This window comes from Phascolarctos cinereus, unplaced genomic scaffold (assembly GCF_003287225.1).
Source record: "Phascolarctos cinereus isolate Bilbo 61053 unplaced genomic scaffold, phaCin_HiC Scaffold_1;HRSCAF=81, whole genome shotgun sequence".
Lineage (NCBI taxonomy): Eukaryota > Metazoa > Chordata > Mammalia > Diprotodontia > Phascolarctidae > Phascolarctos > Phascolarctos cinereus.
This window is the reverse complement of record NW_027555514.1, coordinates 17,760,396-17,777,907: the sequence shown is the minus strand read 5'-3', so window position 1 is coordinate 17,777,907 and position 17,512 is coordinate 17,760,396. Positions and strand designations below refer to the sequence as shown.

The window sequence follows — 17,512 nt, the reverse complement described above, 5'->3', positions numbered from 1 at the left end:
CACACACACACACACACACACACATACATACAAGCATATATGCACACACATATTTCCCCCCTCCCCAACTCTTCACAATTCGGGGACATGGCTGTAGACCGATTCCCAGGAAGCTATATTCAGAGGTTTGGGGGCAGCAGCCAAGAAGCTGGGGCCTGACGCAGGCAGAGAATGACATGTCTGTCCCCAAGGGGAAGGGGTTTGCAAACAGCAGTTCCTGATACCCCAGTCGTGGGGTGCTAAAAATTCGTTCTGTTCCTCCCCCACTCCACCCCCACACCCTTCCGTAAAGAGCATGGTCTGTTTTAAATGTCATCTCTGCAAACGCTGTCGCCTGTCCTCTCGGCCCGAGTCTAGACAGGGGCTGGGCTGCCTGTTTCTTTCTCTTGCATCTTGGCCTGTTGTCACCAGAGGAACAATTTATTGGTCTAAAGCAGTCTAATTCAGTCGCTTTGATCTCCTGAGTCGTCTTCGTGTTGGCTTCGCTTTTGGTTAACATCCTTAGGCCTCTATTTCCTACTAGAAAGTGATGCTATTTAAGGTATTTGGTCTCTCTCCACTCCCCACCCCCCATTCAACCATCCCGTCCTTACCCAGGGTAGGGCTGGCTTCCTGAGATGCCATAAACAGGCATCTCCGGATATTGGACCCACCGGTTCTGAGTAATTACTGAGAGAAAGTGCCCAGACAACGGTCCTAGGACCCAGCTCTGGGCCAAGCCACCTTCTAGCCCACCTCCCCTTTGGGCCCAGTGTCCAAATGGGCCAGGGACCTCCTTTCGCAAAGTTCAGTGACATTCTCTTAATTATTGAATCTCATCTCTGTTGGGCTCTGCCATCCTTCCTGAGCCCCATCCCGAGTGCCTTTTGTGTATTTTTTTTTCCCAGAGTGTCAACAGCCAGTGAGGGTGCGGCCAAACACACTGGCTAGGAACTATCTCAAGTGGCGAGCAGCGCTTTGTACCCAACGAACCAAACTCTCATTTGCAGGAGAATTTCCAGGGTAATCTATTGTGCTCCCTTCAGTTTATGATGTGCAATATAGCCGGGCAGTAAAAGCTGTCCTGACCCGAGCCCTCTGTCTGAGGGCCGCAGCAAAGTCATTTTACGATCCGTTTAGAGGAAGGGCTCGCCCCGACATCCTCAATGGAGAGGCATTTCCATTGTTGGAAGGCAGGCTGGGCTGGAGGTGGGGGAATAAAACAACTTTCTTGGCTTGCCTTTGGTGGGGGGGTAGTAAGGTGGCCTGCATCGGAGCATGGGAAAGGTAAGTGTGTATATACACTGGTGTGCGCATGTGACTGTGTAAGGGAGCTTGGGAAAAACAGTCTGGGAAGCAACTGGGAAGGGTGAAAGCAAGACTTGTCATATGAGGCTTCCCATTCCCTCCCTCCTTATTTAAACTGATTCTCCAAAGAGACAAAGCTATGAAGTTACTGAGAAGTGTACAAAAGTGGCCGTCATTTCAGCTAGAGTTTCTGTTTTCTGGACCTGTCCTCTTGCCAGAGTACATGACCATATGCATACATACATACATACATACATACATACATACATACATACATGCATGCATGCATGCATGCATATAATATTATATATGTATGTATATGTGTGTGTATGTGTGTGTGTGTGTGTGTGTGTGTATGTAGACACAGACTCACTCGAGAGTCAATGGAGCTGAGTTGGCTGAAGGCATCCTTCTTCAACCCAATTCACTTTTCCGATTTGTCCTCGAAGCTATTGAGACTGAGGCCAACGGCCTAGTTTTTTGGGGGAGTTGAGCGGTAAAAGGGGTTATGGTTGGTGTCGGCTCCCTTGCCCCAGTTATGCAGGGTGCTGGTCACAGAACAAAGGAAGGCCAAAACTGGCCTCAGAGAGATCCTAAATTCTCCAGCCGAGCCAGCTGGTTGGACTGGAGTGGAAAGGGAGTGGATGGACACAAAGGCAGTCTTCCTCTTTCAGAGAGGCAACTCCTGGAGGAAGGTAGCCCTAATGACCAAGAAGTGAGTGGGGGTGGAAAGTGGAAAGGACGGGGAAAGCCCGTGGCTTAGTCAATCCGTTTTGCAAATTAGAGTCATTAATATAGGGATATTTAATTTCTTCCTTCGGGGTACAATATTAATGCCGCAATCGCCCAGTTAGAGATTCCTTTGAAACTTTGACTCCATTTGAGACGCATGGTTCCAATTTAATGTAGTGACTTGTTTTATTTTAAAATTTAATTTTAATTGCATCTGGAAGCGACCGTGTCTTCTTGGCAAGCTCAAATAAGATACCCTGACTGTAACGGGCCGTTATAGAGAATGAGATAATAAAGCTGACAGACAGCAGACATACTCGGGGCAACAGCCCCAAGGCACCCAGGTCGCCACCTTGGCCATGCAGTCCCAGCCCTGCAGAGGTTAGGGGAGGGGCAAAGGTGGGAGGGAAGCCTGGAGAGTTAGGTAGGGGGAACAGTGTCGAGAGGAGACGACTGTTTGGGAGCAGAAGGGGGGAGGGTGGCCGTAGGAGGGCAGAGGGGTTGAATACTGTTTCGGCTCCAGTAAGGGAGAGGTTCGCTGCCTGTGGTCATCCTTAGCAGAGGTGCAAGTGTCCAGAGAGCCCCAGGTCCCGAGGGTGCTCGCGCGCTCAGGCCTCCCGTGGCCCGCACCCTAGGTAGGACTCAGGGTGCACCGTGCACGGAGCGCACACACACTCTCTCCCCCGTCTGAGCCTCTTCCCCTGCCATGCTAGGAGGGAGGCTGGAGTCACCCTGAGCTCTACCACCTGTGATGGAGGAGGAGATTGGCGGAGGCCGTCATATGACCGGTCACGTGCTAGAGGCAAGCTCCGTCCAAAAGAAAATGGGGTTTGGTGTAAATCTGGGGGTGTAATGTTACCATATATCACGCTACCTCGTAAAACCGACACGGGAGCCTGCCGGACAACAAATCACAGGTCAAAATTATGAGTTCTTCGTATTATGTGAATGCGCTTTTTAGCAAATATACGGCTGGGGCTTCTCTGTTCCAAAATGCAGAGCCGACTTCTTGCTCCTTTGCTACCAACTCTCAGAGAAGCGGCTACGGACCGGGCGCGGGCGCCTTCGCTTCCTCCGTGCCCGGCGTGTACAATGTGAACAGTGCCATTTATCCGGGCCCCTTCTCGTCCGGATACGGCCTGGGCTCAGACGCCTACAACCTGCACTGCTCGTCCTTTGATCAGAATATCCCCGTCCTCTGCAATGACCTAACCAAAGGCAGCTGTGAGAAAGCCGAGACGAGCGCCCTGCACAGCCAGGCAGAGACCAATTTCCGGATATACCCTTGGATGAGGTCTTCAGGTAGGGGCAGCGGACACGAGGCGAGGCGAGAACAGGACAGAGGAGAGGGAGAAGAGGAGGAGACAGGGGAGGGAGGGAGAGAGGAGACAACTGGACTGCACAAGGAAGGAGACAGCAGAGAAGAGGGCAGAAGAGGGGAGAGGAGCAAAGAGGGGAGAGGAGCAAAGAGAAGACAGGACAGAGGAGAAGAGGAGGACAGGCAGGGCAGAAAAGGAAAGGAGAGGACTGGATAGGGCAGAGGAGACAGAGAGGAGAAGAAAAGAGGAGGGAAGGACAGGACCGGACAGGGCAAGGAAGGACGGGACAGTGAAGGAGACAAGAGAAACGAGACAGGAAAGGGGAGATGAGAGGATGGGGCAGGGCCGGAGAGCAGAGGCCAGGCAGGCAGGCAAACGGGGAGCCAAGTGACTCCTGTCAGAGCCAGCCTCCGTGGTTTTAATTATAGCAGAGGCGCCATTGCGTAGAGAGCCCGTAGCATTGTATGTAAATGAGTATCATAAAACTTTTTATTACCCAATTAATGGGTTCTATCCTCGTAAATTTATTTAACTCCGTTTGCTTTGGAATTTTTAACATTAAGTGAATTCGTTCGCCATTTTCTTTCCTTTTCCCTTTTTACTCCCCTCTTTTTCTTTTTCTTCCTCCATGGAGAGAGGAGAGTTTCTGAGCCACCCTCCACCCTCCCCCGCCCCCACCACCTGGAGCCCGGGCAGATTTGGGGGTAAAGGTTGCAGGAGGATTAGGGAAAGAGAGAGACGAAGGGGGACAGGAGGGAGCTGCTGAGGGGACAAAAAGGCATGGGGTCCAAGTCGAGCTGGATTGGGGAGAGATGCCCAGCTGCCCAGGGAAGCTGCTTTGGTAGCTGGGCATGTTTGTGGGTACAGGAGTGAATGGAGAAGGGTTCCAAAGACATCTGTAACTGTCAGATATTTGCATTGGCTCCGGTGGTTGTTGGGCCCTCTTCGACTAGAAAAGGAGATATACTCTAACTTGCCCGCAGTCTATATTGCTAACTTCCCTTTGTCAGAGCAGGCATTGTGGAAACTTAGCCGGCTGGAAAAAAAAAAGCCTTCTAAAGTTTGGACGGGACTTGATGTTTCCTCTCCCACCCCCACCCCTATGAAGATCTGTTTTTTAAAATCTCTTCTCTTCCCATCCGCCTCCCCCCCCAAAAAAAAAACTTAGTAGACAAGCAGGGGCAGCAGTAGTTGGAGAACTGTTCAAGGTTGGGGCTGGAGGCGGGGAGGGAAGGGCAAGTGGCCCGGCGGGAGAGGCAAGAGAAAGAGGGGGTGGGGGCTGAAAGATCTGGGAGCCTGGGGGAAATAAGGTATTTGTCCTCTTGGTCCCTGGCTAATCCTCTTCTGGCTGTTTCTCTCCGTGCCTGACACTGCTTGCAGGTCCGGATCGCAAGAGGGGCAGGCAGACCTACACCCGCTATCAGACCCTGGAGCTAGAGAAGGAGTTTCATTTCAACCGCTATCTGACCCGGCGGCGGCGCATCGAGATCGCTCACGCCTTGTGCCTCACGGAGAGGCAGATCAAAATCTGGTTCCAGAACCGGAGGATGAAGTGGAAAAAGGAGCACAAAGACGCGGGATCTGCAGCCCCGGTCGCCACGGAGAGCGCCTCGACCACCCCCTCGGCGGGGAAAGTGGAGGAGGAAGAAGAGGAGGAGGAGGAGGAGGAAGAGGAGGAGGAGGAATGAGGCTGGAGCTGAAGGGAGGAAGCCCGAGCCGCCCAGCCGAGCTGTGGAGTCTGATGGATGCACGTGACAGTCGGAAAAGCGTCTTTATGAGACTTACCAGTTTTATTTAAAAAAAAAAAGAAAAAAGAAAAAAAAACTTCTCCCCACAATTAGTTACCCCCCTGCCCCCAAGCCTTCCGCCCTCCTAGCTCAGCTCCCAAGGCTGGCTGTGCTGAGGTACTCCAGGAAGGCGAGGTGTCTAGTTTGTGTCTTCCTCTCCCCTCCCCCTTCCACCTCTTTCTCCTCCCTGGGTCCCTTGGAGTTTCCTAGCTGTGTTCGTCTGCCCTGAGCCCGCACAGGCCCGGACTCTCTGCCCCCCCCGGCCCCCCCCCCCCCCGCCAAGTCGGTGCCCTCGGCCCCGTGGCTGCTATCCCTACCCCTGGCCGAGGGAGCCCGACGGGCACACAGCGCTGGCGCTCAGAGAAACTACCTAACAGAGCCCTTGGGCTCGGTCACCCCCTGATGAAGAGGGCACGGGCGTCCAGGCGCCCACCAAACTACCTAGTTATGCCAACCCAGAGCACTGGGCTTCCGTTTCACAATTCAGAATCGTCTCTTTCATTTTCCTTCCTGAAAGGGCAATAAGAGCAAAGGTGAGGAAGGGGGAGACGTTCTGACAACACACAAATACACAAAATACACAATTACACACACACACACACACTCATCTAGACAACCACTACACTCCAGCAATGGGCTGTACTACCTATCTGATTTCCAAACTACCTGTTTTTTTGCTTCACCTACCTAACTCCTTCATTATGACTGTACTTTAGAAATCCGAGAAGGATTAGATGTTAAAGAAGACTGACTAAAAAATAAATAAATAAAAATAAAACAAGAAAGAGAAAAAAAGGGGAAAAAAGAAAAGCATAATATTTTCACAAAAGGCTTTTAGTCCACTTGACTGTGGAGGAGCATTTCTTCTTAGCTTGGGCAGAGAACTGGGGACCAGGGCTCGCTGGCTTCTATTTAAATTGAGAATAATAATAATAATGATAATAATATATTTATTCCAAAGCGATTCTAAATGAAATCATATGCTGCAAACTCGCTTTCCTCTCCTTGCCTGACCATTCCGAGTTCAGAAGAAAATGCGTCTGCTTTTGGGGAGGGGGCAAGGAGGGCATCCTCTTTCCCTCGGCTGGCACCCTATTAGGCTTCTGCTTGGCCAGCCTTCCAAGGGCTGCAACATCCTTTGAACCAAGTTTCGGTCGAAAGTGACCATTCCCCCTTCCCCATACTTACATACACACCTTATACTTGTCCTTCTCACCTCTCCAACCTACCCCGTGCCCTGCCCCTTTACTAGTGTATTTAATATTGCTACCCTGACTTTTCCTACAATAACGAATCCTGTATATTTCAATGAGTTTAGGGGGCCATTGATATTGTCTTGAAGCTTGTTTGTAATACCTTGTCCTGACTCGGGAAAACTGTCATTCATTGGGATACCTTTGTAGTGTGATGTTTTGTTGCTAACTCCTGTAGCAAGGTAATCGGGCAGGGTGCTTATAACACCCTGTTGAAGCTGCCCAGGCTTGGCCCCTGCCTCCTTTCCTGCCCCTGTCTCTCGTGTTCTCTCGTGTTCTCGTCAACATTGGCGCTGCAGTCTATGTAGGTGTTGAGAGTCCTAACCGTGTGTGTGAACTCTGTGGAGGTGACTGTTCCAGTCTCGCCCCCTCAAAATGTGGTTTATGTTAACATAGAAAAAATAAAATATATGCTTGGTGACAATAGACCAGGTTTCTTTATTCGCCGCCAGGCACCATAAAAAGCACTGGGGGAAATAAAAGGGTTTGGGGAGGGAGGGCAGAAAAGAGGGAAAATATAACTTGAGTGATATGGGCATATGGTATAAGAACACAAGTATGTGCTATTTACACACATATGTGGATATGTATTTGTGCACGGATACATGTGAACATGAACAGACATTTCCATCTGCCAACATTTGCCCTTTCGATTATATAAGAGTACCCCCAAATCTGCGCCTTTCTCATGGTAGGGTCCTGGGGGATGGTTCGAGGAAGGGAGCTTCCATCACCAAATTGGCTTTCCCCTATTTCCCAAACATGTCCCTCTCCTCAGCTCCAGATTTTGTCCCAGCTCAGAAGCCTAGTCCAGCCAAGCTGAATAATCAGCCCCCCTGAGTATCTGATTCCATCCTTCGAGGTGCAGGATCCAGACTGCAAACAGGACAAAAAAGTGTGAGACTCGATGGCTGAGCTGTCTGTGGCAGGGCCTGCTGCTGGCTGTCGTCTCTCATCCCATCCACTGCTGTCCCATCCCATCCCAGATCATTCCAACCCATTCTAGGCCATCTCATCCCATCCCCGGGGCTGCTGCTGCAAAAAAGTCCTGGGGAAGAAGAAGGTTCCCAGGAAATCGAAATTCACTAAAGCTCCCCTGAAGCCGGGGAAGAGAGGAGGAGAAGGAGGATGAAGCAGGCTGAGAGGGAAGAGAGGGAGAGGAAGGGAGTTCAGGGCTGAACTAGAGGCAGAGCTCTATTTGGCTTGCCTCTGCCAAGTGGCCTTCCCCGCGGCCTCCTCCTGGCTGGGAGAGCGTCTAATTGCTCCTCAAATAAAAACGAGGGCAAAGTGGATCTGCAAAAAGCCAAGCCTAGCACTCTGGGGCTGCCTTTCTGGTAAGATGGCGCCTCCGTAAGACCTGCCTCTTCTCAGTGATGAGGAAAAGGCCATAAATCCGTTGTTGTTTATGAAAATTTACAACTTTGCAATACAACTTTATGAGTTGTTCGGGGTTTCCATTGGCCGCTGTCGGTCATGTGGATGGCAACCGTGAACATGAACTTTTTTATAATTTCCCTTGCGAGAATAGAGCTGCATTCTTTTGCTGAGCTCGGTCCTGCTTCGGATCTCAGGCTTTTCAGTCCCTATAGCGTTTGCTCTTTGGAAGGCAATGAGGAGCGGAGAAGGAGGGGATGCAGGGGCCGCCTCCAAGTCCCCACCGCCCGGCAGAGCCCTTGCCCGGAGCCCGGGTGGAAGGGAAGGTGGGGCACGCTGGATCCCAAGCTTTGGAGTGGCAGATTTTTCAACTCGAAACCTGGCTAATTTCCTGCTTCTTCTGGCACTAAAAGGAGGGCGATTCGTCTCCCGGGCAGCAATCAAAGCGACAGTTGTCAGAGCGACTGGAGCTCCTTCCTGTAAGCCAGAATCTAAAGGTGAGACTCGTTCACCACTAACAGACGTAGCTTAGCAGCCCTCGAGCTGACCCTGGCAGGAGGGATTTCGGAGAGCATAGAGACAGATGTGGATACAGACATTTACACCCACGTAGATATATACACATATATGTGTATGAGTGGGGATGTATAGCTATATATGTGTGTGTGTGTGTGTGTGTGTGTATACTGTATATATTATAACCATTTATACATACATACATTAGTAATACTGGATTGGGCATCTGGTTGGCATGTACATGGCGCAGAATCCAGGTACTACCAAGGCACAAACGTTTGTCCCTGATCAAGAGGCTTGTGATTTTTCACAGAGACCCACGATTTGGGGTTGAGGGCTTTTCTTCCATAGACGATTTCACTCCCTCCCGTGCTGGTGGTGGTGATTCAATTTAATTCGGATTCCCGCCTTCCCTCTCCTACCCCCTCCCCCAAACCAACGAAGGAACCAATTTCCGGCAAAAGAAGGGGAGAAAAAAAGAAGAAAAAAATAATAAATGGGCCAGCCTTGTATTTGGGTCCGAGCCCCTTAATTTTGGGTGAATTCAGTTTGCCAGGGTAAAAGAAAGAAAGCGAGAGAGAGAGAGAGAGAGAGAGAGAGAGAGAGAGAGAGAGAGAGAGAGAGAGAGAGAGAGAGAGAGAGACTTACAAATTTAGAGAGCCCTCTTGCAATTACCAGCTTCTCGTTTGGTACGGGTTTTCCAGGAGAGAGGTCTGCAATGGGAAAATAGAGGAAATGGATTTGTTGTTGGAATTGTCGGGGGTGGGGGGGGTTGTCGGTTGAGTAGCTTACGTGTTAATTGGAGAAAGTTTCGCTGGTGGTGGTGACGATTCTTTTCTAATGGTTCGGTTTATACTGTGGCCAAGTGCGATTTGGGTGTTTTGGAGCAGGTACTGCATCGTGAATGTTTGGCTCCACGGGTGTTGAATGACTGTGTGTCCACATCTGTATGCATCTCTCTGGGTCTGTGGACAGTCTGGGAGTTCTCTACTCCTTTTTAATCATAAGCGAATTTCTTTCATCTTAGAACAGAGGACTTGTACCTGACTGTAATGGGAAGAAATTGTTTCAAAAAAGAAGGGAGTGTGAAGATGGTTCATAGGAAAAGGAAAATTGAGCGAGAGCTGAGTAGGGCTGGAATGGATGTGTTTTCATAACATATTGGGCGTCATAAAGCGTGTGTCAGGGTCCAGGGCGCCCTCCGGGTTGTGAGCTGCGGAGGGAAGAGGGATAGGAACAGCCCTCACCCCGCCAGCGGTGCAGAGGTTGGGAGCTCCGGGAATAGCTTGGTATTCATTACCGTAATTCAGAAGGAGCCGCGCGCACTCCTAATGTTAACACCGGCGTTGTTTGTGTTCTCTCGGCTGCTAAAGAATTGTATTTGCATGGCACTGCGGTGTCTGCTCCCCTGCAACTGCAGGGGGGGGGGGTGCGATTATTTATGGTGGCTCGCTTGGGGCTCAGTGCTGCCACGCTGTGGCCAAGAGCAGTAGCGGCGAGCGTCCGCAGCCGAGGGGAAGCCGAGCCTTGGAGAGAATGGATTCTCACTTCCCCTTGGAGGAATTATTGGAGTGAGGGAGTGGAGGGGGGAGGGGGGACGGACCTACCCAGAGAGGTAGAGGGCACCTGGTCAGTTATAGATCACGTCCCATCCCCACTGGTTCTCTGCAGGCCCCTGGAATGGCCTGGACACCCCCATCTCCACTCCCAACTACACATTTCTGGAAACCGGTTGCATAGGCTGAAGAGGACTGATTTTGAATAGCATGGCTGCCTCCTCCCCCAAACTGAGGTCCCTCAGGCCTATGGAATCCAAACAATGGTTCTGGGAGGGGGGTGGGGATGGGTAGCCAATACTGTTTGGATCTTGGAGTCTGAGAGCAAGCTCCGGGGCTCGTGGGCCGCCCAGGGCCAGGTCTGAACCTGAGAACAGACCTATCTTGTGTCGGTGACTGGAGAAATAGGGGTTTTCTTGGAGTGGTCGGTTCCAGCCGGCCCCCCGCACCTGTGTGATTAGCAGCCTCTGACTTATTGATCCTATTGATGGGAAGGAGGCTGCGTGGCGAGGCCGTGGGCCGGACTGTGGACTTGCTGGAGTTGACTCTTTCATCGAGCAAGAATGAGGAGTAGCGGGCCGAGTGTGGGGTTCTTGGAGCCCCTGGCAGATCCTGGGGATACCCTTCCCACTCCTTGAAGAGCATTTTCAAGGTAAGTGGCCTTCTCCCCCCCACCTTCTCTCTACTGATATGCGAGAGCTGAGAAGTAGCCGGGAGAGGCGTCTGGCCTCAGAGGGAGCCCCTGGGGTCTGCCTCGTGCTGTGGTCTAACCCCGTTTGGTTGTTGTGTGGGTCACACCAGTTTCCTGGTGTGCGTGTGTGTTGTTTTTTATTCATGAAAAACACCTAAAGCTGGATGGAGAAGCAAATTGGTCAGCTGCCAACCTATTGCACATCAGCCTTGTAGAATATGCTGGGTTTCAATTTTGTTTTAGTTATGGTATTAAGAAAAATTCCCCCCCCCCCGGTTTAGTCACTATGGAATCAAGGATGTAACGTTTTTCCCCTTTACCCTGAGAAATGGGAATTTTACTTTATCTTGGGAAAACCATATCAAGAAGTTAGGCCAACCACAAAAAACAATGACAACCCACCCCAAATTCCAACTCACCCCGAGGGGCTGGGGGAGCTATAGGGATTGAAAGGGCATATATTAAATGGAAATGTTTATACAGATAGCCAAGTCAGCACCAAGCCCCGGATATTTTACAAGATTCCAACAAATACCTTATTTAAATCTTTCACTGCAAACACTCTAACTCAAACCAGGACTTTCTCCTACGTAGTTTTAAAATACAAATTCTTTCTCTCTCTCCTGTGTTTTCATCTGGCCTCCGTTCTGAAATACGTGAAGGAAAATGCCCCATTTTCGCCTCTCTATCCCGGCCTTTACTTATTTTTGTGAAACTTTCCAGGGAGAGGGTTTATTCTGGAAATAGGCAAGAGGACTTTGGCTGCATCCCATAAAGAAACAAAGACAGACACACACAGTATATGTACAACTTACGGATGTTTGTAGACATACCTATGTATCCACCAGATTTTTTCCAGATTAATTCTGGAGGGTGTAAAGAGAGAGAGGAAAAATGGAGGGAGGATAGAAAGAGAGATTAACAAAGTTCCTGCTTGATCACTGAAGGTAATTGCTGCTCCCACTGATATCGCTGACACCACCAGGATATTGCTGAGAGTTGCATACATTCGCTAGGGTTTTACAGATCTTATAAGCAGCAGCCGGAAATGCAGCAAAATGGTATCAATAGACTTTCTCCAGCCACTGTAGAATTCAGGGTTTTAAAGGTAATTCAGGAGGCTTCACAAATGCAACCATAAAAATGCCACTGGGACGCTACTGCGTTTTTTTTTTATTAAGAGATAGATCCATCTGCTGGGAAGTCAAAGATCTAGAGGAAACACCTCTTGGAAAGATATCCTGGATGGTGCCTTTCATTCATTTACTGTCTGGGGAATGTAAGGGGGTAGATAACCAAGAGTTTCAAGCAGCTTCCAGCATTTCTAGGGGCAGCTATCATAACTCCATCCAGGACATGAGCTCCCCAGCTTTTGGGCTCGCCGAGCCCTGACGGGGCGCAGATTTCGACCTTTGAAGATGTATCAGTTAATTCAAACGTTCAGAAAGCCAGGTTTCGATCATTTAGTCCTCTGGATTCCGAACAGGGCCAGAGCTGCCTAGCCCCTTCGGGTACTGGCCCACGGCCTTGTTCAATAGAGGAGTCTTTTTAGTAAGTAAAACACTCCTCTCTGGATTTCGATTTCAGTGTGTAAACAGCAGCGCTGAACTGCGGGAAAGGAAACGGGAACATTTTGATGGGTCAGGAAAGCTGAGAGGGGATAGGGAGAGGCCCTTACAGGCTTTGGGTGCCCCTACACCTTTGAAGCTCGCCTCTTTTTTGCAATTTCCTTCTTTTCTCTGCAGGAAATGGCTGGATTCGGGATCTCTTTTTTGGGACTTAGGCTGTGGGAGGAAAGCGGGGATTTGTGGGCCATTGTGGCCCAGATGTCCGGGGCCTCAAAGGGGACATGGGAAAGTCCGAGTGGGGCGGCAGTAGATGTGCTTAGTCCTATTATTACTTTTTTTAATGGAATGGGGAGGCCTGCGGGAGGAGACAGGGATCAGGAACATCATTTAGGACAGCGGCTGTGCCTGACGCTCAGGTCAAGGAAAGCTCGAGTCTCCCTTTCCTCCCGTTACCAGGCTGGGCTCAACGGCTTGTCCTCAGGCCTCGTTGGGGGGCAACATGAGGGGAAGAGGTGGCCTCCTCTGCTTCCCAAGTTGCAGTGAGCAAACAAGAGACTCGAGCTTTCTCCCTCCCCCAAAGCATACGGTGGGGCTTCAGCGCCCACGGGTGGGAGTTGAGGGAGAGGTAAACGTAGGGACCCCCTGACCTCGGCCTCCCCCGGTGGAGCCTAACTCGTCAAATGTGTCCCTTTCTGCAGTTACAGTGAGCAGGGTCCTGTTCGAGTGGCAGGGGAAAATGAAAAGAGATATGGGGGGGGGGTGATCTGTTGTTGTCACTGCCCCTCCTGGCTGAATGTCTGTCAGAGTTCCAATTTCTTATGAGAGAGAGAAAGAGAGAGAGAGAGAGAGAGAGAGAGAGAGAGAGAGAGAGAGAGAGAGAGAGAGAGAGAGAGAGAGAGAGATGCAGAGAGAGAGAGAGAGAGAGAGATGCAGAGAGGCCTGGGCCAGGAGCCTGGAGGGCCCTCAAAACCCCCTGGGCCCCGAGGTCGGCCCCCTCCCCAGCGGCCCTGGGCTGGCGTTCCGGGAAGAGAGGCGGGCGGGTAGGCTGGCTGTGCGTGCCCATTAATCTGCCGGGTGTGCGGGCTGGGGGTTGTTTGTAACTTTGCTGGCTCGGTCGCCGCGGGTCCCCGGGGAGCGGGCTCCACGGCTCGCTCCCATTGGCCACTGCGCCGTCAGCTGGTGCTATTTGCTGCTGTCGCTTTTGGCGCTCGGCCATCCAGAAACAAACCAGTTCGATGACTACTAATAGTTATAGCCAGATGTACTAATACACAACAAATCACAGTCCTGCAGAGGGGAGCGCAAATGAGTTCCTATTTTGTGAATCCCACTTTCCCTGGGAGCCTGCCTAATGGACAGGACTCCTTCCTCGGGCAAATCCCCCTCTATCCAGCTGGCTATGATGCTCTGAGGCATTTCCCCGCTTCTTATGGGGCATCGAGTCTCCAGGACAAGACATACACCTCACCTTGTTTCTATCAACAGTCCAACACGGTCATTGCTTGCAATCGAGCGTCCTATGAGTACGGCACCTCTTGTTTCTATTCAGAGAAGGACTTGAGTAGCGTCTCTCCCTCGGGCAGTGGCAAACAGAGGGGCCACGGGGAATATCTGCACTTTTCTCCTGAGCAACAATACAAATCCGAAAGCAGCGTGCAGGGCAAAATCTTAAATGACGAAGGCAGCGACCGGAAGTACACAAGTCCTGTTTATCCCTGGATGCAGCGGATGAATTCCTGTGCTGGTAAGTCATTGGCATGCAATTCTCCCTCCAACCCCACCTCCACAAAAGAAAGAAAAGAAGAGAGGAAGGGAAAAGGGAAGAGAGAGAGAGAGAGAGAGAGAGAGAGAGAGAGAGAGAGAGAGAGAGAGAGAGAGAGAGAGAATAGAAAAAAAGGAAGTAAAAGTTTTCTTTTAGATTAAAAAAAAATAAAGGGGAAAAAAATAATCCAATGTGGAAATTAGGTTATAGGAAGGCATGACTCCTTTCTCCATGTAACGTGACACCTTTGGGGAGTGGTAGGGGGCTGCCATTGCCAAGTTTTTTGGGACTTATAACACGGACAATCTAAAAGTGAGAGGGAAGGAGAGAGAAAGGGAGAGAGAGAGAGAGAGAGAGACAGAGAGAGAGAGACAGAGAGACAGAGAGAGACACAGAGAGACAGAGAGACAGAGAGAGAGACAGAGAGACAGAGAGACAGAGAGAGAGAGAGCGCATACAACATCCTTGTGTGAAGTTCTCGAGCCACGGTGGACCAGCATTCTACACACACATCACTAATGATCAATCTCCCTCCACACCAAACCCCCCTCTCCTATGTGCCCTGGAGATGCAAAGATAGATGGAGCTGCCCAATCTACTCCCTTCTACTGACATCCTAAAGCAGTTGGAGGACCCAGTTCTCCAGCTTCAGAATTTGTCCCTCCTACTTCCTCTCCCCCTCTTCCAGAAACTGTTCCCTGAATAGCTACCTTCTGAGACCCTGGAAGGTCCCGGAAGCCCTTCAGCTCCTCAGCAAGGTGGGCTTAATTAAGGTGGAGGATACCCTAAAAACCCTATTTGCCTTCAAGGCCATCAATTTCCAGAAACTCCAGAAAGCCTACCCTCCTTATTTCCTCTGTTTTCACAAAACTCCACTAACAAGTCTCTTGGAGCAAGACAGAAGGATTAAAGCAGATTTGGAAACTTAGGTCTTGTGCCTTTAAAAAAAAATCCATTTATCTTTAAAGGGGGCATGCTCCATTCTCTTTCGTGCAAGGTGGTTTTGGAAGAATCACTGCGGAGCTGTGAAAGCTGAGTATTTTGATTACTTACAATTTGGCTTCTCTATGATGACTTAGTTTCACTGATATCTACACAGATGTTTGTGCACACACACACAGGCACACACACACATATCATTGTATGGTTCTATCTCTGTATATGGTGAGATTAGTATGGCTCCCTCTCTCCAGCTTCCAGTAATAATGGGGCAGTAATGAATTTCTTTCATAGATAAGAAAAACACAATGCAATAATTGTAAGTCAGAAGGCCATCCCTGCCTAGGATAAATAACATTGACCTCTTTAGCCATCTTGATCACTGCAGAATTAACAAAGGCAAAAATAGCTGGGTGTTCTTGGCTTGCCTCGCTAGGAGAGACTAGAGGGGCTAGCTTAGAGTATGCCTTGCTCTTTCTTTCTGAAACCCTAGAACCTTTTTTCAAGTCAACTCCCTTAATATTTCCTTCTCCCAGGTACTGTGTATGGCACCCACGGCCGAAGGGGAAGGCAAACTTACACGAGATACCAAACCCTCGAATTGGAAAAGGAATTCCATTTTAACCGATACCTGACGCGAAGGCGCCGCATTGAGATCGCCAACGCGCTCTGCCTCACAGAACGACAAATCAAAATATGGTTCCAAAACAGGAGAATGAAATGGAAAAAAGAGAACAAACTCATAAATTCCACACAGCCCAGCAGCGAAGAAACAGAGGAGAAGGCAGGGGGAGTAGAATAACGAATGCATCAGCAAAGTTCCCAGGCCTTCCCCCCTTCTTAGCGGCTTTCTCCCTTGTGTTCTCATTCTGCCAACGCTATTGCTGCCCTAAGTATCCACAGTCTGTTGATTTCTAAAGCTGGAGGAGAGGCTATATATTTGCAATCAACTGTGTATTTTTTAAAAGACAAAAAATAGGAGTAATTTAGGAGTCTGTTGTGTACATAGCCCCTCTTTTCCTTCTCGTGTAAAGTCGGTTAACCAGGCACCCCCCCCCCGAAAGGATCCTGTTTTCTGTTGAGCATCTTGTATTGTCCGAGTGTCTTCTGGTAGCTGTGATTCGGCTACAGAAGCAGAGTTGCTTAGTTTAGCATCTGAACTGTGAGCTGATTTGGAGGGGGAAAGCACCAACCCGAGGTTTCAACCCTTTCAGAGTCCCATTTACGGTCGGGGTCGTCTCCTCCCTACGGTGTTTGGGAGCTGGCTGTCCAGCGGGGTCTACAAAAAGTTTTACAGCACGAAGCAACAATGCAATAAGACATAAACCAATAAATCTGCTGAACAAAGGAGGAAAAGACAGTTGGGGTCCCCCGCACCCCCCTCCCCCCAAAAAGACCTCGGGCAGAAATGGGCAAGGGAAGAACTTTCAGCAAACAAAGAATCGCCCAGAAGGAGCTATAAAACTAATGTTCCCAAATGAAATCGGCTAGCTCTAATTGGAAGAAAAGCAACCTTTCTAGGAAGGCAAACAAATCTGGACACTGAACTTTGCAGGCTCGGGAGAAGCCCGATATTTCCGAGGGTGCGGTGCCACAGGGAGTCCCAGCTGCAGTTCCGTAAGACCGGGGTGCTGTTGGTTCCTCCCCCCTTTTAATATCAGTAAGAGGGGGGCAGTTTTTATGAGGTGGTACATTGGCCTGAGCTTTCCGCATTTCCAAGTGGCTCATCGGCTTGGTCCAGACGGTCCCTTATCTCTGCTACCTTTGTCATTTACTTTCGAATTTCTGAGCCCAGGGAAATAAAGGCTACAGACCGAGCTGCCCTGAAATGCTTCCATTCTGGCTCTCCTTGAATTTGTTCTTATCTGAGCAGGATTCTCAAAGCAGGTCTGTCAAGCTATCTCTGCATCGCCCCATCTTTGCTTCTGCATTTTCGGGGAACCAAGCCTGGGCACAGGCGTATGCAGCAAGAAACCCCCTTTCTTTCAGGGCTTGCCAGACCGGGAAGCTGGAATACGAAGATTTTCTCTGAGCTTAGTCCTTAAAGCGACTGAAATAGCTATCTAGGAAAGTCATATTTACTTGTGAGGGGACTATAAAATTGTACGGAATTTGACCTCGCCTCGGAAAACTACAACACAAAAGCTATCTTTACTAGATGTTTGTCATTTAAAATCGGCAGGGTAGTGTCCCTTATGCGCCTGCAGAAAAGAGGTGTGATTGCAGCTGCTGGGGTGAGGGGGAGATTTATTTATCCGATTGGTTCAATGTGCATCACCCTAAAAAAATAAGGTGATTTTGGGTTTTTTGCAGAATTCTGACCTGACAGCAGGACAAAAACCAACCAACCAACCAAACAAACAAACAAAAAAAAAACAAAAAAAGCAACCCACACCAACAATTAGAGGGGAAGAAAGGAAAAAGAAAAGCAAGTGAATGCAAAATAATGAAAGTAAACAATTTCCCCCAGTCTTTTGCATTATCGCTAGTTTTGTGATCTGCAGCCGATAGTCCTTACAACTGGTACATACTAATGGAACGGCGAGGGAAATGCAATAATTTTGCTATAATGGGCTGTAACCTCAATTCGACCCCAGCCCTGCAGACCCTGGTCGGCAGGGTGAAGATCTAGTTTGTCTCCAGAGGGTGGCGCAAGAGTCCGACTGAAAGCCGGGAGCTGGTGGCGGGAACGCGCCCGGGGAGCGCGCGCCGAGCCTCCAGCATCCAC

At 49.9% G+C, this 17,512-nt stretch overlaps 4 protein-coding genes and 1 long non-coding RNA gene across 8 annotated transcripts in view; 4 read left to right on the top strand and 1 right to left on the bottom strand.

The window, feature by feature from the left end:
* The first annotated feature begins 2,824 nt into the window (after positions 1-2,824).
* HOXA7 (homeobox A7) lies at positions 2,825-5,396 on the top strand. Its single transcript, XM_020993377.2, has 2 exons — positions 2,825-3,321; positions 4,719-5,396. The coding sequence occupies exons 1-2, from the start codon at positions 2,946-2,948 to the stop codon at positions 5,024-5,026; spliced, it is 684 nt and encodes a 227-aa protein (XP_020849036.1). The 5' UTR covers positions 2,825-2,945; the 3' UTR covers positions 5,027-5,396.
* A 1,400-nt stretch (positions 5,397-6,796) lies between these two features.
* Positions 6,797-13,640, bottom strand: LOC110213124 (uncharacterized). Of its 2 annotated transcripts, none has more exons than XR_002325888.2 (3): positions 13,552-13,640; positions 8,917-8,981; positions 6,797-8,229 (listed from the first exon to the last, which is right to left on the bottom strand). It is a non-coding gene; the product is annotated as an uncharacterized LOC110213124 (long non-coding RNA). The 2 variants fall into 2 exon arrangements; XR_013485265.1 differs by lacking the exon at positions 13,552-13,640 and adding an exon at positions 9,061-9,660.
* HOXA3 (homeobox A3) overlaps positions 8,160-17,512 on the top strand; it is a 48,883-nt gene continuing 39,530 nt past the window's right edge. Inside the window, exon 1 of the mRNA XM_078151017.1 lies at positions 8,160-8,249. The gene's annotated coding sequence lies outside the window, so the exon portion shown is untranslated. The remainder of the gene's footprint in view (positions 8,250-17,512) is intronic.
* Positions 8,165-17,512, top strand: part of HOXA5 (homeobox A5) — a 12,358-nt gene continuing 3,010 nt past the window's right edge. For 2 of the 3 annotated variants that reach the window (XR_013485248.1, XM_020993375.2), the window contains exon 1: positions 15,621-17,512. This exon is cut by the window's right edge and continues 791 nt beyond it. The gene's annotated coding sequence lies outside the window, so the exon portion shown is untranslated. Of the gene's footprint in view, positions 8,250-15,620 lie in introns of those variants that run through there. The other variant, XM_020993373.2, reaches the window with a different exon arrangement.
* HOXA6 (homeobox A6) lies at positions 9,845-15,586 on the top strand. The gene is made up of 2 exons (XM_020993376.2): positions 9,845-13,827; positions 15,321-15,586. Exons 1-2 carry the CDS (start codon positions 13,389-13,391, stop codon positions 15,584-15,586), a joined length of 705 nt encoding a protein of 234 aa, XP_020849035.1. The 5' UTR covers positions 9,845-13,388.